Source organism: Dysidea avara, chromosome 2, assembly GCF_963678975.1.
Source record: "Dysidea avara chromosome 2, odDysAvar1.4, whole genome shotgun sequence".
Classification (NCBI taxonomy): domain Eukaryota; kingdom Metazoa; phylum Porifera; class Demospongiae; order Dictyoceratida; family Dysideidae; genus Dysidea; species Dysidea avara.
The window spans coordinates 38,748,046-38,773,303 of NC_089273.1; the positions used below are offsets into that span (position 1 = coordinate 38,748,046).

The 25,258-nt window shown below is 36.1% G+C and overlaps 1 protein-coding gene across 1 annotated transcript; it reads left to right on the forward strand.

The window, feature by feature from the left end:
* Positions 1-196: 196 nt before the first annotated feature.
* On the forward strand, positions 197-25,258 carry LOC136247280 (dystrophin-like). The gene is made up of 33 exons (XM_066038892.1): positions 197-394; positions 663-779; positions 1,696-1,899; positions 7,017-7,355; positions 7,518-7,646; positions 9,885-10,115; positions 10,314-10,472; positions 10,925-11,113; positions 11,251-11,507; positions 12,399-12,639; positions 12,810-12,964; positions 13,274-13,448; positions 13,680-13,852; positions 14,417-14,576; positions 15,134-15,370; positions 15,770-15,889; positions 16,455-16,677; positions 17,044-17,101; positions 19,543-19,682; positions 19,781-19,994; positions 20,323-20,408; positions 20,616-20,695; positions 20,808-20,885; positions 21,042-21,153; positions 21,345-21,399; positions 21,478-21,517; positions 21,821-21,895; positions 22,059-22,210; positions 22,941-23,012; positions 23,070-23,103; positions 24,025-24,083; positions 24,358-24,643; positions 24,958-25,258. The coding sequence occupies exons 1-33, from the start codon at positions 239-241 to the stop codon at positions 24,973-24,975; spliced, it is 4,824 nt and encodes a 1,607-aa protein (XP_065894964.1). The 5' UTR covers positions 197-238; the 3' UTR covers positions 24,976-25,258.

A 25,258-nucleotide genomic window follows, 5' to 3' on the forward strand; every position in this document is an offset into this window, starting at 1 on the left:
ATGTGGCTTAAAGCTGCTGAAATGAAGGTATCTTGGTATAAGACACAAGTTTTTGCTAGCATAAATAGTCGGATCAAGCAATTTAAGTGCCATCTCTGTGCTCTGTGTGTATGTGTGCATGTACAGTGTGTGTGTATTGTACTAGCAGCAGAGTTTACATCAATAATATACTTCATTGTTTACTCACTAGGACAAATCTAAGAGGAAGAGTATACACCTCCAGTTATCTAGTGTACAGATGGACAGAGATAAACAAGTTGAAATGCAGCAATTACTCTCACAAGTTGATGCGCTAAACTTTGAGTTGTTAGAACTGGTTGATCGGATGAATTCTACTCAACTACCACCAATACCTGATATTGAAGAGGTACACTTCTCCATTGATAAGTGTCAAGTAAGTACAATCCTATTGTGTATTTGTAACTAAGTGACTATATTGGTTGTGTTCTTACCCCTTTTGTTATTGTTGTTATTGCTGATGTTGTTATGGGTATTGTTTACTGTCCTGTCTTTATCTTTTATTTGCTTTAACATCTTCCTTTGAACTCTTATCAACACCTTTATTGAACTGTGTTATAGTTGTTGTGAGGGTAATATCTATCATGAAAACTCGGAAGTATGGAATGTACTTATCACACATGTTCTTACCCTTTGTACTTTAGACTATCCAGTCAGAGACATTAGAACAACACAAGATATTAGAGTCACTGAATAATCAATGTTCTACCTTCCTTGAGGCTAACAGTGGCATACCAGCCAAGTTGAAACAATCACTAGAGGTGGGTTGTATCACTTGTATTGGTACACATGCATGCATATATCACATTGCCTTGACTTGTGGACCTAGTAAATATATCTTTTTAAACAATTGTTTACACTATTTAAACAAGGTCAGCAACTATACTAGGCAGGCGCTCATATATTATGACACCGGCATTCGTTACCCTGGAATCTACACTACACTCTGTTTTTACAGATTTAAGTTTAAAACTTAAGGCTATAGGGTGCTATTTGCTTCACATTGCATGCAGATATTAGAAACTATGACTAACTAGATGTTCAGTGGAGAGCGATGTAGTGTTTATTTAAAACTTGGCTCTATGCTGTATGCATTTTACTCTACATGGGACTAGCGTGTTTATGACTTACCATGCTTCAGGGCAGTAGGTTTACTATGTTAGTTATATAATAGTTAGACATCGAAACACAGGGTTGTATGGAATTTAGGAACCCGAAGGCCCCTGTGTTGTGGTGCACAACCGAAGCGAGGGTGCTACTACAGGGCCTGAGGGTTTCTAAATTACGTAGAATCCTGTGTTTTGATGTCTAACTAATTTAGACCACAGCTCATTCGTGTATCTTCGCTGCTGCTTGTTGTACCTTCCCAGCTGCTTGTAACACGAGAAATGTAGCGTTCGTGAGTAGAACAAGTTGTAACGGCACTTACTATCCAGTTAAACGCCCATGTGTTACCAATGTTACAGGCGCTTAATTGCCGTGTTTTGTATCGCCCCATAGACAGGAATCTATTGAGACATGAACAAGGGATCTACAGGATTTAGATACCTGTAAGTAGTCAACGAAATTCGAGTATTTCAACTTGCTGTGGCATAAAAGCTAGTAAATTGAGTGTGTGTATGTGAATCAGGTTGCTTCTCTCTTATGACTGTTAAAGAATTTCTATGTGATCTCTAGGTCTACCTGTTTGATGTGGCCACCCTGTGGCAGAAGGTCAATCTTAAAGCTGCTGAAAAGATGAGACAATTACACGAACGAGAACGAGAGATTGGAGAGTTCTATGGCCAACTCAATGGTCTACTGAAGTATGTAGAAGATGCCAAGAAATTTTTAGAATGGAAAGAACTCTTTGGCTATCGTGAAACTGTAGAAAGAGTTAGGGTAAGTTAAATCTATTTCACTATGCATGTTATGTAATTTTTTTTTGTTTTCACACTCATGGAAAGCAGCATTGTAATTACCTCTCTCAGTTTCTTTGGACATTGCAGTTTGTATTCCATGAGTGGTTTAGTATAAACTAAAACCCACAATCAGTATTAGCAAGTGGTGAAATAAAAGCAATTGTTTGTGTGGTTCACAACATTTTCAGTGAGACAGTTCGTGTTGGACCTCCTCTACTTCAGGCCATTTCTTTATAATTTTTGAAAGGTACTCCTACAGTATTGTAGCATGTGCCAAGGAAGTGGAAAGCTATTAGGCTTGTATTGGTGATACCTGAAATTCTCACTTGGAAGTTGCGTACATTCAAGTTTAACCCAAAGGAGGTTCCAGATCCCAATAGTGTAACTCTTGACACTTACCTGGACTACATATTACTAGTGTTTTAGGATTTTGGCTTCCTGTATTTACCAACCATTATATAAATTCCCTAAATATTTGTAAAATATAGTTACCTAATACAACCACATATTGGCTAGGTACCATCAGCTTATTTTGACAAAAAAAAATTGCTAAATACAAATGCTAAAGTATTATTGATGGCTGAATTCTTGGTAATTACTGGCTAAATCACTGACTATACACAAAATTACTTAGTAACCATACATCTAAATAGTACCTGTGAAATAAAGAACTCGGCTGTTGTTTGCATAATAATAATAACCACAACAAAGTCATATAACATGGCAAAGTCTGAACTTTGGTAAAACAAGTCCAAATAAACAACGGAATCCCTGAATAAGACAATTTCAAGGCGATGTGTTGCAATTGAATAGTTGGCATAATTTGGAATAAACTGAAATCCACAATCAAAAACTTTATGGTTGATTATAAAAGTGCTGTAGCTTTACAAGGAATGTTGATTGGTTAAGCAATGTGTGAGATCTGTAGTCCATACCAGAATTCACTATTAAGATTACTTTAATTTTTGTAGGCACTCCTACTTCGGTAGCATAGTGCCGTGAAACTGCAAAAATTGATTATTTTATAAAGCACATTTTTGAACATATATAACACAAGATTATGTCAATAATTCATACAACATTATTACGAACTCTTAAATATGTAAGCAATAATACCTCTGACTTGATTTTAATGTAATTTTAATTCGTATCTATAGAAAACAGATAATATATCTGTTATTTGCCTAATTATTTTGTTTACTAGTATTTTATTTAAGACTGGTGCAGCACTGAATTAGGAAAAAGTGTTTTTGATTCTATGCTAATGAAGGCTTGTAACATACATACTTCAGTTTTTAAAAATGTGTTTATTAAATGCTGTTCGCTAAACAACATTGGATATAGGTTGCTAACCAGTATAAAATCAGTCAGTAAAAACAGTGTTCAACATTATTATTGGTGAAGATCACTTTAATTTCTTGAAGGAGATATGACACAATAGATAAACAATGGGCACAAATAGTGATTGAAATATCAAATTAGTCAAGAATTTGTTTCAGTCTTAACTTGAGTGTTTGATAAAAATAAACTAAAACCCACAAGTGAAAGTGATAGTGACCACTATAAAAGAAGTATGGTGGACTAAGATCCCACAAATGATACAATCCTTTGGTCGAATCTTCATCTCTATGAAAAGAGTATGAAATTTTTGTCAAGGTTGTTTGATTTATCAAAGCAACCTTGTAAACAACAACAACAATCGTGTTTGTTGTGAAGATGTGATTTTGTGTGATAGTGTAGCATTATAATGAATTTTGACTCATTATAAACAGTTTTGTATATTTCGTAGCATAATGCGGTAGTTCTGAAACTGACGCACCTATAGGAATTTCCTTTATGGGATATCTGGATCTTTTGCGGACTATTTCACAATTACATAAATGTGTCTTGTTAGAATGGGTGAGCTAAATCATTCTTCAAGTTGAAAACTAATGTTTGATAACCAAGGGATTATTGTACATCAATGAAAATAGGTGGAGTTGACTGTTTACTCTGGATGGGGTGCGCTGTTGACATGAGTACATACATCCATATTAGGGCTGAAATCTTGATGATCATATTTTTTTAGTATTCAACTACTCTCTAGAGTTATCGATCGAGTGCTGATGAATACTAGCTACTTGTAGTCTTATCCATTTGGTACATTTTATACTGAGTTTAAAATGAAAGCTTTTTCAAGCAACAACAATGATACACACACTAAACCTGCATAATCCAGAAACTAGAAAACAAATTGGAAACGTACAATACTTTTGCCAATTTACATTGGTGGTTACAAACAGGCATGTCTCGTGAAGTGTTTGTTTGATTGCTTAGAAAAACAAAGTTTATTGATTGACAAAGAGTAAGCTATATTGTAACAGTCTTAGTTGCAAAATTTCTTCCACTTGTAAAATCCTGTGAACACAGCACTACATCCATATAATTATTGTTTAACTTTTCAATGATATAGTTGAACTGTATAGTTCATGGAACTCATACTGAGAGCATGAATAACATGGTTAGAAAATTATCAAATATGTGCAAAGATATCACATCAACACTACAAAGCTGCTATTAGCAGTAAAGCACTTTTGTCTTAACAATGTCAGTTTGATCTCACTGAAGTGTTTTAACACAAATCCTCAACAAAGCATTACCAGTAACACTTTTCTTTTGTACTGAGGCTACACAAAAACTTTTGTCGATTCTAATTTCTCACATTTGTGCGGTTAGAGAGTTGACAGTAGCGTGATTGAAGGAACATTTAAAGATGTATTACTCTGGATCAGGAGATGATCAAGATCACAATCAAAGCAACGTCACAGATCAAGAAGGACCTATCATACATGCAGCCTTCCCTTACATTTCTCTGGCATTCAAGTTGATCACAACACTGATCATTATATCAATGGCTAGTTTGGTTTGTGTTACCATCAAGAAGACGAGGTGTTTGCATCAGTCTCGTAACTTCCTGATAGCTAACGTGATGATTGCTGATATAATGTTGGCACTGTGGAATACTATACCAGCTGGTATAGCCATTGTTGGGTTTGCTGCTGGAACAAATGTAATCCACTGTGGACTGTTAAACTTTGTGTACCATCCAGTGATAGCTTACCACACAACATTCATAATGATATCTGTTGATAAAGTGATAGCTATCGGCTTTCCTTTGCGGTACAAGCATATCATGACCTGCCGTGTTGTAGTTGGAATGATCTGTGTCTCATGGCTGTTAGCAGTAATAGTTTCGTTTCATACTCTGTTTATCTCAGATGGCTCTGAATTCCCTGAATATGGCATATGTATCTTGACTGGTGGGCAGTTTCTGGTAATCATCATACCTTATGCTATCCCCATCTTTATGGAAGCTGTAGTCACCACATCACTAAACCTATACTTGGCTATCAAGGCTTACCAGTTTCGTAGGCGAATCCAAAAGCGAGTGAGGTTGTCACAAAGGACTGCACAAGATGAAGACTTACAACGCAAGCTGCAACAATTCAAGAAGCATCTAAAGCCCATGCTAACTTTGTTGATAATCCTAATAGGAAATTCAATGTCCAGCTTACTGTTCACTGGACTGTACATTCCTGGAAGGATATGGTTGAACAATAAAGTCTACTACAACGTCATGGAGTATGTCGTTAGACCAAACATCATATTATTCCACCCACTTCTTCATATTGTAGTTTATGGAGTGTGCTTCAAACAAATCCGAGAGCCGATGGTTAAGTTGATGCGACGGTTATGTACCGGGTGTTAGCAAAACACTATAGCAACTGCACCACGCTCATGATATAACTATTAGCAATATATTATTGTGTAACTGGTTACATGTATATATACAGTGTACAACAGATTTTTTCCACCATGTCATTGAATTGCTGGCACTGTGGTGTTTGTTAAATAATGGTGTTGTGTTAGTTGTATTTGTTTGCAACAGAAGCACTGTTAGGTGTAATGTTGTGTTAAAATCTTCTACATTACGTACACAGCTGTTAATAAGCTAAAAGTGAAACCCACGATCATATGCTATAACAGCTGTTACAAAATGGTTAAGGTACTTGTGGACGTGATCCTGTCAACTACGCCAATGTAACATTTTTTTGGAAAGGCACCTAAAACTGGGAGGCCTGAAACGTGTACATAAAATGAAGCTACTAAAAGAGTAGCTAAGCATTTGTTTTAAAGAACAGAGTTGGTCAGATCTTTTATTATGAATTTGCTACAGCAACAACCTTATACTTGTCTCACGGCATGCAATCTGTAATTTTTTTTATATCTTTTTATTGATCACTGTTATAAGGCAAGCAACAAAATGAGAAGGTTTTGTTTTATTGCACTAAATTAATGTAAGTGAGATAGAAGAGTCTGAAAAGTAGACTGTTACTTTTTCACTGTTTTGTTCATTGCATAGATAACCTACCCAGTAAAGGATTTGCCTGTTTATGACGAATGCAATGATTTCAACTCTGTATGCTATTGTGTTTTATTAGTCATGTACATTTTAATGATCCAGACCCCTGTAACCATGTTAAAGTTTACACATTATATCTAAACTACTTTAGTGCAGCTTATCTCATAAGCTGCACTAAAGTAGCTTATCTTATATAATGTGTAAATTAGCTTATCTTATATAATGTAGAGTATAAAGTAGTTTAAAGTAGCTTATCTTATATAATGTGTACATTACTTTAGTACACATTATATCTAAACTACTTTAGTGCAGCTTATCTCTTTTCTTAACTACGTTATTTATATAGTTAATAAAAAGATAAGCTGTTTGATTGGAAATGGGATTTTTATTAAAGGCTCAGGATGCCTTATAATGCATAATATAATGTGAACTGCATTCCAATATGAAACTCTACTTTTCCAAACTCGATAAGTATGTAGTCTCCAAAATCTACTTTGTGGTTTGTTAGTAAAGTTTGAAATTCTATTATAACAAGATTCTGAAGGTGTCACGGATGTCTTAACAGATATTATGAACCCTTATTAATAACATGTGTTATAGAACATTATTTGCAACAATTTATAATCTTTATGTACATACTATGCAGACTTGTTGCTTAACTAATCTTTAAAATTTCTGTAATGTTTTGATCGTAGGAACTTCATCACTTGTTCATGTCTAAAGCTGACATCAAGCACAACCTATTACAACAGATTGACACATTCGTAGCATCAACAATGCCTTCTGCATCACTTAGAAATACAACACCACAATCTAAAATTGTATCAGATTTGTGTACTAAGAAGAGTAATATTCAGGAGGGCTGGCTGACTGTGGTGGAGCAGTTGACATTGTTATGTGATGAGAGAGTGTTGTGTGGTCATGTTGTACGTCTGTGTGAGAGAGAGGTGGATGTGATTGGTGATGGAGTGGATGTGTTGTCTATTGTTGGTGTGGAGCTAGGGGATGTTAAAAGGAAACATGCAATGTGTCAGGTAATAATGTGTGTGTGTGTGTGTGTGCGTGTGAGTGTGTGTAGTGTGTGTAAGTGTTAGTGTGTGTATGTAATGTGTACATGAAGACTACAATCAACTGGAGACAGATTTACATGATACGTATTAAGCTATTATTTTACAAGTGGTGTTAACTTATTTCAGAAACATCTCCAACAATCCAAGAAGATACAGGCTGTACTGCAAGAGATCATACAGTGTTTATTCAGACATGTCAGTGTTGAGGTATTGACCACATGTCAAGCTCAGAACTATCAAATGTTGGAGCAACAGGTAAACCATTGGATTGTGTGATCGGTGTATATATGTACAATAAATCCATATAGTATGTATTGTCAAGTATGTGTAGTGTTAGTGTATGTAGTGTATAGTGGAATCTCCGTTATCACATCAGTTAGCTATCAGTTTACAAGGGTGGTTGTACTATTAGAGTATTTTTTTGTAGCTCTGAGAAACTGCAAGGGGAGAGAAACTTGTTGACGTAATCTTTCTCTCATATAGCTATTTGTATGTATAAATTTGTTTGCTAGAGATGATGCGGGTAATAAGATCCTGGTATTGTGACATTGCAGGCTTCCTCTTAATGCATGCGTACCATTCATTTTTGCTTGATAGTTCAGCCCATATTCTCCTCTCCTTCCTTATGATAACCCCAATCTTGCAATTAACGATTAGCTTAATTCACCATGTCAAAATGATGTTAGAAAGACATACGATTTCTATATACGTAGCTACATATGTTGTGTGTGTGTGTGTGTGTGTGTGTGTTGATCACTACTTTGTATTGAATGGTTTACATACTAGAAGCTGTAAGTTTCTATGTACTCAAGCTGTTATGCAGTTTTTTTTTGACGTATCTTCATCTCTGTAAACACCAAACCTCCTATTAAAATTGGAGTTGGCCTGTTGAGGTTGAGATCACCTGATCGACAGCTTCCCCTGTACCACCAGCCAGCAGCAAAGTTTAATGCACAATTTGCATTCAGAAAATCATTGTCGTTATCTCAAGTGGAAAACTTCCTCACGTTTTGTGGAGAAAATGTGTTAGCACCTGTCCCAGTGTATCCTCCAATCATCAATGGATATTCTGCAGTAGTGTTACCCACACTGAAGTTAGTGTAGTGGATGAAAAAGAAAGGACCATCAGTTGTACGTTGAAAATCTACTCTCAGTTCCCATTGCCCGTTTCGTGTCATACAGTGTAACTTCTTCAGACCATACCAGAAATCTTTTTGTAGGTCTCCAATCCTTCTTCGTAATCTACCCAATCCCTATTAAAATCTGTTTCTCCCCCTACCGTATTTCTCTGTATGACAGTCCACCCTCCATCAGTGGTGTTCATGTCACAGTAGACATGTTGAGTAGCAAAGTTGTCTGCACACACATCTGAACAATCAATGTCTATCTCATAGACACTAGAAGGTGCAATACTCAATGGAAAGCTAGTGAGGTCACAGCAGCTGTTGATGGTTACCATGGCTGGAGTACATGTTGTCCTCACCATATTACACTGTTCAACCAGGTTCTGGAAACGTTCATCAGCAGTGATGATTGTAAATGACAGTGTTAATAAAACAAGCTTTATAACTTCCTTCATTGCTGCAAATTTGCTAGTTCTTTATTCTGCTCCTTTTGTGCCATAGCTTCGGAATGAAGCAATTTATAGTAAACACATATCACATTTAGAAGGTTTACAATTAGTTGTATATGTTGTACTTTAACTTAGGAATTTCACTTCGCCATTTTTCTTACCTTCTGATATCACATTCTTTCCAAAAGTGGTAACACTTAATTATGACTTCCTATTGATGCTCTTACAAGTTGTCTGGCTTCATTAGCTCATGTCACTTGTCACTATGGTAATGGTTAGACACCTTCCTTTTTGGGACCACCTCTACAATTGTGAAGAAATGGTTTAATTCAGTCGAATGTTGTTGAGACTGCTCTCTATAGCCTTATGTACATATTAGACTTGTCATTTGATTCCAAAAATGAGGTGGTTAACTGTGGATAGGAGATTGTTAGTGTTTCACCAGTAATGCTCTTCGTATTCAGTCCAGTTCCTGTCAAAACTGACTTCACTTTCTGCTCTATTTCTCTGTACCACGGTCCATCCTCCATCATCAGTGTCCATATCACAGTATGCATGTGTGGTAGCAAAAGGGTTAAAGGCTATATAAACCCTTACAATGCCCACAGCCATACTTATATGCTTTAATCTTCTTCTTCACTTTTTCAGAGTTATCATTTGTTTTCATTGCTTTGTAAACACAAACATGTGAAAAGGTTGAAAATTCTATCAAAATAATACTATTATCTAAAAAATTGTATAAACTGTTCACAAGATTATTGTTCACAACTTCTCTATAATCTATTTTGCCATTCACTTTCAACGAGCAAAGTGAACACCATAACAATTTCACCCAGTTTAAAACTGTGAAAGTTTATTTCACACAAACCTTCGTTCGTTCACACATAAGCTTACTGGGAATACTTTCTACATATTTACAGGTTAGTCATCTCAATGGGATGCTACTATCACACACGGAGGATTTACACATGATAGAGACAACATTGTATTCAAGACTGGCTCTACTCAAGCAGTTCTACCACAAGTGGCATGACTTCAGGTTGTGGTTGACTGACACAAGACATCTACTGAAATCCTCCGGCAAGTCACTTTCCAGAACAGAAGATAGCAATAATACCTTACCCAACCCTGAAGAACTAACAAGATTACAGGTGTGTGTAGTGTTACTTTACATACATGTATACATGCTTAGAATTGAAGGATTGAAAGCTGTCAGATTTGTTAATGTGGGGATGTTTTAGTAGTCCAAAACATATTGATATATCCTACTATACTCTAATGCATGATTACTGTTATATGTATGTGTTATTAAAATCATTTATTTTACTAATCTGTTTTCTTTTTGTCAGGCTAATTGTCAGCTAATTGGGGCTAAACAACACAGAGTGAAGTCAGTACAGAATCTTGCTAATGAGATATTGAAGTTACCAGCTCCACAAGAGGAACTAAACCAGTTTGAGACAAAAGTCAACACCACCTTACAACAATGGGATGATGTGTGTAGTATGGTGAGTAGAGTTGTATGGTTAGGTACGACAATATAATGGATTATTATATCACAAATAGACTGTACACCTGGTATGTACGTAGTATCTCCTACCTGGAAACTTCTTTGTTTGGAATGAAATTGCAAATTGCCCATGTACATATAACAATGCTGTAGTCATGCCTTTATCATAATATCCCATATCCAATTGTGCAATGCAATTGAATCTTCTAATCCACATACTTAGAATATACTGAAGTATTTCTATTAAGAAAGGTGTCTTTATTTCAAGGTCTTAAAATGTATGTATTCATGCTAGCCTAGCCCAAGTTAGACCATTAGCTAGTTTCCTGACTATGAAATACTTTTCAAAGCATACGATGTTCATGTTTGGTTGCTATAATTGTGTTTATGTGAAAAAAAAAACTTGTATTCATGCTATATGTGTTTGTACTTTATTGTTCCACCCTGTAGTGTATACCATCAGGAGGTGTTAACAGTCGTAGTCTACCTAGTTTGTTATCTAATGATGTCACCGGTGACACACCCCACACATCACATGAACTGATCAGTCTGATTGTTAATGTACAGGAGGAACTGAAACCAGATCACATGATCATGGGACACACCCACCAGCTGAGAATACAGTTATCTCAGCTAAGAGTAAGTGGTGTGTGTGTGTTAGGTTGATGTTGTGTGTTTGTATGTGGAATTGCTATTCCTAAGGCAAAGTCTTAGATGCCCATATATACTTGTTTTTTGTATTTTTGTGTCTTATTACATATTTGGTCTTTCAATAGTGTCTGGAATACAAGATGAAAGTTGCTGGTGCTATTCTAAAACAAGTCAAAAATGCCAGCAAACAAGCATCAAGAAGGAAGCATCCTTCATCTAAGAGTTACGACTACATTGATGCCGTCCGTCCGGTATCACATGATATTGACAAGTTACATCATCATCGATCATCAACCATCAGTCAGTCTACCAACCATTCTGAAATGATCACCATCAGGTCTAGTAACAAATCTGCTACACTACCAGGACACTATAGAACATCGTGAGTTGTAATAAATATAACATGTGCTATTTATCTTAAATAAGGAATGCTTGCATGGGTTTTGTGTAACACAAATGGCACCTCATTATTTAATAAATACTACATTATTATGGCAGAATCACTACAATAGGGTCACAATAAAATATCTAATGTATGACATCAACATACACTGTTTTAATAACAAGATTGTCCCTAGTGGAGGCTGATCTTTTAACCCCTAAAGCTGTGTTTGACACTTAACAAGTTAGCATCAAGTGGTCACTAAGCTTTACTTGATTTGTACAGTGGAACCTGTCTATAATGGTCACCTTGGGACCAGATATATCTGGCCTTTATATACAGGTGGCTGTTATAGAGAAAACCTGTATAAGGTGGTCAGCAGCATTTTAGTGGCTATGACCGTTATAAATGAGTAATTATTATAAAGAGGCTCGTGCCAACCGCAATACAGTAATAATTTTACTAGTCTTTATGCAGAAAGGGAAAGGTGAGCTTGCTATGAATGTTGGTTATAGCTATTGAATATGTTTAAGCAGTGAAGCCTGATAGTTTATATAGCATTCATTGAAAAGCAGGAAGTGTGATAATTGCACATTACGAGGGATAAAGTTATGCATACAGTGATTCATAGGCGAATTCTTGGTTGGCCGTTATACGCGACACGTTAGACAGGTGACCGCTTAATGCAGACCACAATACATACATTTGTATGGGAAATTATTTGGGACCTCGTGACCATGGTCGTTATGCAAAGGTGACCGCTTAATCCAGGTGACCGTAACACAGGTTCCACTGTATTAATCATTCAAAAATATTATGTCACAAATAAGCACTTACATAACACGTATAAATGTTTACATAGTAGAGTTACATTCTTCCCTATCTCTACAGTTACAAGTTACCAGCATCCATCATCAAGTTGTTTGCTCTTTGGAAGAGTACTTGGTGTGTGCTGTGTGCTAAGAAGAGGATACTTAATGCACTACTGGAGAAGTGGAGATATTTTGAGACGTTACGTACTGGACTGGTGACCTTCTTGATTGAGGCTAACTCTTACTGTAATCCTCCATTTGAACATCTTGGTGCCATGATGTCTCTGATGGATATTGATAGTGAAATGAAGAAATATAAGGTGTGTGTGTGTGTGGTGTGGTGTGTGTGTGTGTGTGTGTGTGTGTGTGTGTGTGTGTGTGTGTGTGTGTGTGTGGTGTGTGTGTGTGCATATTGTGTAATTCAGTGTGCGTAGATCAAAATGGTGAGAGTGATGTTATTCACAATGTTATTATCCATTTTATGGTGTAGCGTCTCTCAGAGGAGATGATGCATTATTCTGGTCAGCTGACTGAGTTACAGAAACTAACTCGTGGTCTACTAGACATCAACTCTGCCACCACTAATGCTTACCTGGAGAGTCAAATGCGCCTACTACAGGAAGACTGGGACACATTTGAAGAAAAGTGAGTCAGAATTTCAATGAAGTGTACACACCATTCATGCATATAGCCTTAATAAATGTGCCATTGCTTGCTGTACAAGAGTTGCAATACTAACAGCCTATTATGTTGAGTGCATATTATACAATAAAAGATCTCGTACTGGAATATTTAACTTTAGTCATATTGGATAGATTAAAATTGTTTACTTTTTCTGCCATTAATGTTTATAAGAATTCCCATACAAGCATGTCATTTTTAGTACTACTTGTACATACATGCTCACTCAGTTTTGTGGTTTGCTCTTTTTACTTGCTGTTCTATCCACTAAAGGTTCCTGGAGGTCAAGCCGATATTCAGTGCACTGTGGCTACGTTGGCAAGTCTTCTATGAGGTGCACAAACAGTGTCTTCATTGGCTGAATGAGTGGCTGTTGAAGACTGACCAGTTCTTGCCTCTGGCTAAGAGTGACATGAAGTCTGTAAAGAAAGAAATGGAACAACTGAAAGTGTGTAGTCTGTTTGTGTATCTCAGTGTGACTGACTGACTGACTGACTGACTGACTGACTGACTGACTGACTGACTGACTGACTGACTGACTGACTGACTGACTGACTGACTGACTGACTGACTGACTGACTGACTGACTGACTGACTGACTGACTGACTGACTGACTGACTGACTGACTGACTGACTGACTGACTGACTGACTGACTGACTATGTCCTTGTCACTATAGGAGATGAGGCTGGAGATAGACACTCAAGAAGATACATTAATTACTGTCAAGCAGAGAGCACTGGAGCTGATCGCTGGCACTGGAGGAGGTCATATAAACCAAGAAGCCATCCAAGAACACATGGAGGTGGTGAACCGCAAATGGCAGAGACTGAAACACTTGACAGTTCAAAGGTATGTACTAGCAGAACCTGTTGATATTGACCACCTTTTGTGTGTCATTGTATTATGCCATGTATCGATTTTAGACATGTCAATCTGTGTATAGTTCTACATTCAGAATGACTTCTAAGGCAGTGTGTTTATCTTTAATGCCACATTACAAATTTTTTCTGGCTTAATTGTATGTAAAAATATATATATATATATATATATATATATTCAAACATATATTATATTAAAATCCTTCTGCATAATGGAATAGTTATGTGCTTCATAAAGAATTTTACAATGATGTTATAATATGGATTCACCAAATTTCTGCATTGTAAATAGTTGTGTGGACTGTGCTGTTTAGTAAGGACACCTGCAGACTTAGTTAAGGTCTCTTAGTGCATATAAACTAAACTGAAAACTTTTGTTATTAGTCAGTTCCAAGGTGTCCACGTTATAAGTTGCACTGTATAGGTAGTTGTGTGTGTACCATGAAAAAATTTAATGCTTGGTAGCTCAGGTATTTCTATACGCTCTTGAATATGTCTTTAAACTGTATATTATTGTACTCTTCATCACATGCAGACAGGAAGCAGTTGAAGTAGTTCTGGTGGAGAAACAAGACATTGTTGAGAAGTTAGCTAATTGTGTAGCATGGCTGAAACAAGCTGAAGATCACATGAGCCAACAGAAGGAAATTGGCAGTGACTTCTCACAAGTGCAGACCCAGTACCTTATAAATAAGGTGTGTCCGTCTGTCTGTCCACCTGTGTAGTATACATCTGTATATCTGTGTTTGTACTTTGTATGTGTTTGAATAGGTCAGTGCATTAGTTTATAAAAACAAGAAAATTTATTTCAACCATGAACATCATTCCAATATCACACTAGTGATTTTAGGTGCCTTGTAATTTATCTACTAAAACCCACAATCTAATGTGACATCCACTGCTAAAAGTAAATGATAATCTGTTCTTAGTTTTGCAAAACACATTTTTATTTTTTGGAAAAAGTCATACATCTTTTGGAGACCTTTGAACTGATAAGTAGTATCAAGATCATTGTAATCCTAAGAATATGTTTATGTTGAGGCTGTGAAAATCAGAGCAACTATAATGGTGATCTCTAGTATCTCAAATTTGTTAACATGTGGCAGTATTTCAATTGGAACACACATAGAGATATTTACAAAATTAAGTGACTTTAGTGCTGCTGTAGTTGGTATCCTGTCATGACCTACTAACTCCCATAATCTGATCTATATTGTTAATGTTATTGATAACTGTGTTCACCAACATGCAGGCCTTCTGGCAGGAGGTAGAGGAACAGGTCCCCAAGATAGAGTTGATCATCGTAGCTGGTAAGAGGTTGGTGAGTGATGTGGACTGGATGGGAGAAGATGAGCAGGAGCATCATGTGATGCAGCAGATCACACAACAATACTTGTGTGTGGAGCGACGATGGCAACAATTATTATCACAATGTCAGGATTGGGGTGGACTACTAGATAATCTTTACCCTGAAATGAAGCAATGTCAGGTACTACCATCTGTGTGTTATTATTAAACATGGTATAGACACATTGTACATAGAAGTACCCCCTACCCCATAGAGGTGTTAAAATCAGTTTGTTGTTTGTCAGAATACAATGGGGACCTGGACTTCTTAAAGATCAGCAGTGTAATCATCCCATTAATATTTAAACTAACAGGAAATCAGGGATTTCTAATATTTGCTTTAAAATTGTGTGATTTTTTAATTCACGACTGCATAAAGTTATATTGTTATTCATTATTCACATTTAATGAACTCTACACAAACAGTATAACCATTAACAATGATTGTTCTATTAGGACAATATTAGGGACTTAATAGTGCAATCACTGTTAATAAATGTGTCTTCCGTATGCATTTAATCTATTGTACTTGTGTCATTAGATACTGTGTACCACACTGGGTCAGAGGTTGACTGAAGCTGAAGTGTCATTTGGTTGTTTTGAAGACATCACAAACTGTAAATCACTACTAACACTTAGAGATGAACTGGGAGCACAACAAGTGAGTGATGTATGGATAAGTTTTGTAATAGGAACTAGGGCTGAGCGATACTGCCATTTCAGTATCACAATCGATACTAAAGCCACTATTCACGATACTGAATAGTTCACGATACTTATGAATAAGACAATCATAGTTGCTGCTACATACTGTATTGCTCAGCATTCCTGCAGGAAGTCCTTATAGGTGATAGTAAACTAGCCACTATCATTCTTGTTTACAGTAACAGTTATTGTAACACATGCTTTGAGGTTATGTTGTGGTGTTCACACCTCTCTGCAGGGAAAACCAGGTGGGTGGACTTTATCACTTACAAGGATTCTTAGCCAAGTACTGCATAACAAATGACAGTAATGTACAGGCATGGTATCACGATAGTTAATAACAAAATATCGCGATATCGATATTTTCAAAATATCGCGATATATCGCTAAAACAGTAGTATCGCTCAGCCCTAATAGAAACACATAACAACATTTTGAAAGTGAAATGTTGTACAAGATCACTTTTAAGGAGTAAATAAAATAAACTTGAATTTTCAATAAAGCTCTTTCAATTCTTACAGGCATTTGAAGCAGACATTAATCCACTGGGTGAACTACTGGAGGCTATTATGGGATCACAGCGACGTCAACTTCAACTAGGTGTCAAAGTTGCCAAGGAGATGACCGACCTGTCCAAAAGCTATTGCGACCGATGGAACCAGTTAAAAGCCACGGTGGCCTCACGTCATACAAGGATACAAGAGTGTATTACTGAGTTTGACACCAGTAACATCATGGACAGCAGTAAGTGATGTTCTTGTATGTTAATATTCCACTGAAGCCATACTTCAAAAGGTTGTATAGTGGTAGTTATCATCAACAAAGTGTTAATGTGAGCTCAAAGAAAAACGATCACCAACAGAAGCCAGTTATGTTACAGAAATCTTGAACTTTAGTGACTGTTTTTTTTTTAAGCGACATCCATTTTTTTTTTTTTTTTACAATTCACTTTTTTTTCACAGTTATTATGGTATTACTCATTCTTATATCTGTAAACCCAAAAGCCAGCAGGCTCTATTTGCAGAATTGAAATGTTAATTTTCACATTTTACATTCTTAGTGTGGTTGTCATATTACTAGAATTTTAGTGAAATTTTCTTTATATTGCAGCACTGCCTAAGGGATGGTCTAGGTCAAGATCAAAGAATGGAGTACAATTCTTCCTAAAGTGAGTGTCCAGTTAAACATGTGTATCTATAACAAGCCTTTTTGTTTAGTGTAACCTTATAGGATATTCTGTAAACTTAGCTAATTGTTACTGTGTTCCAATGGTGCCACCCAGGGTTATTGACGATAACACTGATGTCTCATTGTCATAACTGTACGTTGTACAGCTTTGAAACAAGTCTATTAAACATGTTTCACACCTTAGCTCTACTTTATGGAAAATAAACTGTTGTTTTTCAATTGTTTGTACTAGTAATAGCATGGATAGCAGTGAAATTTGGGATAAATATCACGAGTGTTGTATTGGAAATGGGGATAAATTTCACGAGGCGAAGCTGAGTGAAATTTACCATTTCCAATACAACAAGAGTGGTATTTATCCCAAATTTCACTGCTACCCATGCTATTCCCAGTTAATACCATACTCGCTGCATATACGCATGCCGTGCATTAGCTTTGCTATGTACGCAATTTGTCACTATGTACTAAACATGTGTCAACACTAATTGTTAACATAAATTCTAGCCAATGAAATTGCAATTACAACTTTTTCACTGCTACCAGTGAAATACGGGATAAATTTCACTGCTACTATTGAGACTTTTGTATGGGCAGTGAAACAGATATGGTATTAGTTTTATAAACTAAATCCCACAATCAAAGTTACCATGGTGACTTATATAAAGCTAAGCCTTACTTATTTATGGTGCAATAATTTACTCTAAATAGAACAGATTTTTTGGAAGGATTCCTCATGTACAATTAGTACATAATTATGGAGGAGTCTTGAATGCTAGAAGTCAAAGACATTGTTATTCTTTCTGTTAATTTCTGAGTGGTTACAAGAGATCTTCCTCAACCATCAAACAGTACAGTAGTGTTGTAAACTAAATCCCACAATCAAAGTTACCACGGTGACCTATATAAAGCTAACCCTTTCTTATTGATGCTGAATGATTTATATACTCTAAATTGAACAGATTTTTTGGAAGGATTCCTCAGTACTATTAGTGCATACATTTGGAGGAGTCTTGAATACTAGTGATGGGCGATACCAGGATTTTCAGAACGATACGATATCGATACGATATTGACTAAAATTGACGGATATTGATACTTTTCGATACGATATTGTAACATTAATTTGCATGTGTAAATTGCTAGTTTTCACATAATTTGATATTAGGTAGCTATGGCTATACACAATGGGGATTTCCTGTCCACATACACAAGAGTAACAGTAATTAGAAAATTGCTGAAGGTAATGGAAAGCTACAATTAACTATTAAATAAGCTAAAATAGACATTTTAAAATTAAATCAGATCACGTGATGTATCGTATCGAAATATCAAGTTTTGAAAAATATATCGATACTTTTCGATATCAGCAAAAAATCTAACGATACGATATAATATCAATATATCGCCTAACACTATTGAATACTAGAAAGTCAAATGCTTTTTTCCTGTTGATTTTGTTCCTAAATATTTCTAGAAACAGACATCTTCAACTGTCATATGGTACTAGGTCTATATGGTACAGTAGTACTGTATATATCATGATGATTTGTATCCTCCCACGAAAGTAATACTGACTAAAGTCAGTCTTGCAATAAGTACCTTAACAGCTCCTTGGCAGTATTGGTATAATCCAACCCAATAATGTCTTCAGTGTTATCCGAAACACTTTCAGTGTGTTGCTACAAAATTTGTTTAATTTTTTTTTGTGAAATTTTCTACTTACTGACATTAACTGATGACTTCAGACTTCAGATGAGTGTAACTCGATAATTGCTAAGGCTTACAAGCTTGCGCTTTTAATATTAGGCACCATTTCCAACAGGTACGCACCTTTTGGCATACTGCAGTAGATAGATTACACTCATCATACGATTACCATTGTCTTCCTTTGTGTCATTGACATTTTTCTGCTTTATTCAAGTAACGTGAAAAGCCATTGATAACTGTACTATTAGTTAAAAGAAATGAGACATTTTTTGTACCATAACTCAGTAGGCTATCATTCTCCATCTGCTGAACTGTGTAAGCAGAACATAGTTGAAAACTAAGCAATGCATTTATGATACATTGGCTTTTTTTTAAAGGTGTATAAATTCTGTGGTACAATTATATAGCCTTATACGTCTGGTGCAATTTATTGCTTTTGTGCGATTGTTATAGAAACTTGCGAAGAATGAACTACAATGGAACCTGTCTAAAGCAGGCCAGGAATATTTGGCCTTTGTAGAGAGGTGGCTGCCTTACTCAATATCCTTCATACAGCAGCCATAGGCCACAAACCAAAGGCTAACTTTTATACAAAAGGTTCCAGGGATCTATATAGTTTAGTTACACATTCATGCACTTAGCTACACTTCGGCATACCACTAAATTATTGTACATATGCATGTAACAATTGGTTTAGTATTTGCTATCTTACAGTCGTAATGAGAACTCTATGCAGTGGGAGCATCCAGAACTGACAGCAGTCTACCAGGCCATTCAGAACAGATATCGTAACATCAAATTTTCCTCTTATCGCATTGCCCTGAAACTGAGAAGCATCCAGAAGAAAATACAACGTAAGTCAATAACATGTTGAGTGATATACAGAAAGTGTATAAATGTAATACATTCTGAAATGTGTTTGTTCATGTGTACATTACTGTGTGACTTGTAGTAAACATGGTTAGACTACAACATGCTCTCGATGCGTTCATCAAACATGACCTGCTGATTCGTCCAGACCTCACAAGGATGATCACGTGGTCAGAGATGTGTGCGGTCACCAATAGCATGTTCCAGTTTGCTGAGAGAGAGTGTAGTGGAGAGGTGTTAAATGTTACCAGATCAGTTGACCTCTTAACCAGCTGGACCATGGATATTTTTGATGTGTAAGTGGTAGAGAACTTGTTTGTTAGTACTTATAGTGATTTCAATGCTTATTATATTAGACGTTAAAGAGACATACAGTTTGTTAACAAAGCAGTTTTGTCCTTGACAATATAATGACTTCTTTAGTATTAAAAACTGTGTTCAGATTACACTGTGTATGATACTATGGTGTAATTATCTATTTAATTTGACTGCTAGCACAGATTGCTAGCAGATTTTCAGTATAGTGTAAGTGATCTATTATCTTTTTGTGGTTATATTTTGTGTTGCACTGCAAAGCTTCTATTACTATAATGTGTGTAATTGTTCCTCCTGTTACCTCCGTAGTAATCACACTGGTAAAGTTCCTGTAATGGCCTACCAGTGTCTGGTGGTGGTGATGACTTCTGCTAAACTGGATGAGAAGAACCGACGTAAGTATTTGAGTATTCTGTAGAAATCCTTAACAAAAGTACTGTGACATCTTGATACTTAAGACACTTATCTATGGTTTGATTTGTGTTAGTCTAAATACGTGTTGCCCTTACTACCTTACTATTAGAATTTCACAGTATTTTCTAAATAGAAGAGTACTATTCTACTTGGTCCTCTTCATCACGTTGTTTTAATTACTCTTACAGAATTGTTCCAGCTGATATGTAATGAGAACCATTATGCTGATTATCCAACACTAAATCAACTGCTACAACAACTTATTAAAGTAAGAGAGTGTAATTTCATATCTTGTATAATCTGTTGTTAAGCTTTTGAGTTGGTTTGGTGTAGAATATTAACTTTTGTACATACATTGTAAATTTGTACCTTAACCACAGTTGCCAGAGAGTGTCAACGAACATGAGTTTTGTTCCCCACAAAGTGCCAGTAATAGTGCAGCAGAGTGTTTCAACAAGGTAACGTATGACATATGGGTGTGTGTGTGTGTGTGTTTCTGTCTTATGTGTGATGTGTGTCTATATGTGTTTGCATGTAATACGTATATTTGTCTATAGGGTAATTATTTCATATCAACGTTTACGGCTGATCAACTATGCTATACATTTCTACAGGCTGATAATCCACACTTCATTCACATCAACCAGTTCCTACAATGGATCAATGAGGAACCAAAGACACTAGGATGGCTACCAGTACTACACAGACTGTCTGCTGCAGAGGAAGGTAAGATAAAACATACTTAGCAGCTCTGTTGAATTCCAATATCATATTATACTTGTGTAGTCAAAAAGCACATACTGTACACATGCACACGCATACAATGTATTAATTTTGTATGGCAACACATTTTTTTTTCTTGTTCTTCTTTTCTGATCCGGATAGTAATCATTGTGTGTTTGTTTCCTTTTTTTCAGTGGAACACAATGTCAAGTGCTCAATATGTAGAGTCAACCCTATCAAGGGATTTAGGTATGTTAAATGTTAACTGCATGACAGTGATACTCTAGCTATTGTAGTATTATTCTTTATGATTTTTTTTTGTTATAGATATCGTTGTTTGCAGTGTTTCAACTATAACATTTGTCAGGTGAGCAAACATTGTGCAGAAGCAGTGGAACAGCCATAAGTATATAAATAATAAAATTATTGCTATGTTTGTGCAGCTACATAATATCTATGTAGTAAGGTTTGGATATTAGGACGACCAAATTTTGTTTGATCATTTGTGATACGCCACTTGATATGGGAGTTCAGTTGTACAATTTGAGCATTATGTATTGAAAACGTGTGGTAGTTTCCCCGTGTGTGTGTGTGTGTGTGTGTGTGTGTGTTTTTCTGTATTTAGAAATTTCCCTAAATGTTCATAGCCAGAACTGCTCTGTCTTTACAGGAATGTTTCTGGTCTCGTAAGACATCTAAAGGACACACACTGGCTCACTCTGTTCATGAATACTGTCTCAACAATGTGAGTTATCAGTGTGGTATACTACTCCAGTGATTGTTCACCTTTTCTCTTTCATGCATGTTTGCACATAAATGCACAGCATCAGCTCCTTTGCTCTCAAAACTGTAGATTTTTGTTGCTATACAATTTTCTCACTGTTAACTGTGTTTCTTTTACATTGTAGTCAAGAGCTCCAGATAATGTTAAGGGAGTTGTTAAGCTGTTGAAGCACAAAGTTGGCCTGATAAGAAAGTCATCTTTCAAGAGTCTCTCCTCTATGTCACCATCTGCTAGAAGAAAGCGTACTGAATCTTATGGATCATACAGTAATAGAAGGTGAATATCCTCATTGATAATTGGGAAATAAAGTGCATATGAAAAAAAAAAACCAAACACATTCTGCTTTCCACAAATTTGTTGCGTGGCACTACATGTTACCATAAATAATAGATTTGTCATTTGGATTGTGGAGTCGATTAGTACAATTTATTAAAAATGGCCACTGTTTACAAAAAAGTAGTGTAAATTTGATAAATCACAAAGCTATATATACATACTTTAAAGTACTACTGTTGGATATAGTGTCTTGAACACTTAGACAATGTGCGTACATGCTTGTACAACCTAACTGTTTGTAGCGCTCCATCGATACACAAAATACCTGCTGATCCGATACCAATTCCCAGTAGTGAATATTACTGATGCAAATACCGGTAATTGCCAATTGATTTGTTTGTTTGTTTATTTACACTAGTGTTTTACAACAAAGTGAATACATTCCAAGTTAGCTGTGTATTTGCAGTGACTGTTCTATTAGAGTATCTTGATCTAGTGTCATGCAAACGTGATAAGTTGCAGTTACTCAATGTTTAACAAAGCAAATCATGCTCAAAACAATTTCCAGCCTGTCATGCTCCAAAGTTTCACTAGAGTAGCATCATTATGACGATAAAAATTTGGTGTGAGTGGCTCCAATTTGATGTCGATCCAATTATCGGTGGAACACTAACTGTTTGATGTGTCGAAAGACACACAGAATTATACTAATATTGTTGTTGGTTCACAGTTCTTCACAAGGTTCCATTGATTCATGGAGTGTGCCAGGGACAACCTCAACTCCACTAGCTGCTCACAACAGGTCAGTAGAGAACCCATCATGATTAATATTGATATTGTTATTGTTGCTCATTTGTAGATTACCTGGTCCAAGTCATGGTCATTCACATGAGGTGTGTAGACTTGCATTAATGATGATGTTGTAACTAAGGCAATTAGTACTGCACAATTGTTTAAATTAGGAATAGAGTTAAAAGAAAGAAGCTTGTGTTGCAGGAAGACTGGACTCTATATATCCATTGTTCCACCAGTATTGTTCTCTATACAGTGGTCCTCTATTATCCGACCACAATTATCCGAACTTTCTGTTATCCAAACTGTGCTTTGTTTTTTGTATAGCACTCGCAGCAATGCTTTAACTGATTTATGGAACTTTCTAGTTGTAGCTTGCAGCTATACACTAGGACTCATAAGTAACACGCATTGCTCAAATTATTAGCAGCCTGAATGCACACAAACTAGTTTAGCAAAGTAACTGACGTGTTGTTCACCATAGTTTGGCATGGTAGATGTTCACGTATTTTGGCAGGTTTTGGTCACAACCCACAATCAGTTCTATTGTGACACATGGTGAAGTATTTCCGTGATATCTCCAGGACTTGTCCGTTTACAATAACAAATGTAACAGCAACATTACCTTCTCCCACCCATCATCGAAGTATTTGGATATGTCTATAAAAGCAATCCAGCGGGAGAACTCGTATTGGCTGGGGTGATTGATCACTCAGTACTACGAGAGCTATCAGCATGCACCGGCTTGGATTAGTCATACTGGCGTGAGCACCACGGGCTATTAGTCTGCACTAGAACTGTGCTTTATTGCCCACAAAGAGTGTTTTATTGAGTGCTTTATTGTACAATTAAAGCACTTTTTGCGGTGCAATAAAGCACTCTTTGTGGGCTATAAAGCACTGTTTGTTCTAAAGTGTGCTTTATGAACTTTAAAGTATACTTTTCCTTTGATCTCACCCACACAAAATTCTATAAGTGTATATACAGCAGATATGTAATGTGTATAATGTGTTTAATTACAGGTTAAACCCAAACCCAAAAGATTTGCTGCTTCATATGAAGTATTAGAAAATAGCAAAAAGTAAGTCAGTAAAGGTACTGAACGTTGTGTAGACAGGATTATGTGTTTAAGATCACAAAAATATTTTTGCTCATTTTTTAATATTTATTCTTACTAAGCGGTATGGTATTCAGTTTGAGTATGATGTGAGCAATAACATAACAGAATGAACTATAAATCTTCTGGTATAGAATTTGGGTTATTACGACCTAAAACCAAATTGTCAACACTTTCTGTGCCTGCTGTAGACATTTCATGTTGGGTTAATGGTTCTCTTGTGTTTATATCAATGTAGCCTTCCTGCTGAGGTTGAAGTAAAGAACAAATCCAGTTCTCTACCAGTACCAGCCACTACTACATACAGGACAGCTGCTAATTCTCATCTTATGCCACCTATCCAGCCCCTACTTCCTAGTCCAAGTGAAGACCTGTCACACCCACCTGTAGAGAACAGGTCACATGATCAAGAGCCAAGTTCAGAAAGCGCTAAGCAGAGTCTACAGAAGAGAATTCAATTGTTGCAGGATCATAACCTCAGCTTGTTGAATCATATTAAAATGTTCCGCGAAGTCATTGACAAAGTGAGGGTCTCTGTGTTCGTAATGCTGTTGGTAGTCTAGAAATAAATTATCTGTGTACAATGTATTGATGAAACCCATTCATATGTAGAGCTTTGTGCAACCACCTCAGTATAGAATATGCACTTATTCTAATAGATCATTAACCTGTGACAAAGTTCTGTAATATATGAGTCACCTTTATTGTTCAGTAAAACCATTGGGGTCCTACTTAATACATCTATAGTAAGGTAGTTGATCTTCCTCAATACATTGTATGTGTACATGTGGTATCTGTACAACATAATTGTTATGGTGTTGTTTCTTCCTTACCATAGAGGAGACAATCTCAATAGTTACATACCATGATGTAATACCTGTCACATATTTTCCTCGTCACTCAACATCATTCATTTCAGATAAGAACAACAATTTTTTTTTCAATTCACATAAAGATCATTTTCTGTACATATTCACACATTATTTTTTAATACCTCTCTGTTATATGATAACAGTATTAATGTTAAAATCATTGTAATGTGAACAATTCTCAACTGGACAATCTTCACATCATGTCATAGTGACCTTGTACATGTTTACATCACTTGCTGTTTTATTAACAACTAGTATTACATTCTA

What these genes read in the sequence shown, in the direction of transcription:
- LOC136247280 (XM_066038892.1), top strand. Translation starts at nt 239, where the DNA reads ATGGACAGAGATAAACAAGTTGAAATGCAGCAATTACTCTCACAAGTT. An exon ending in GTGAAATGAAGAAATATAAG is followed by an intron (nt 12,640 to 12,809) that starts GTGTGTGTGTGT and finishes TTTATGGTGTAG; the next exon opens with CGTCTCTCAGAGGAGATGAT. An exon ending in GGAGTACAATTCTTCCTAAA is followed by an intron (nt 17,102 to 19,542) that starts GTGAGTGTCCAG and finishes GCTATCTTACAG; the next exon opens with TCGTAATGAGAACTCTATGC.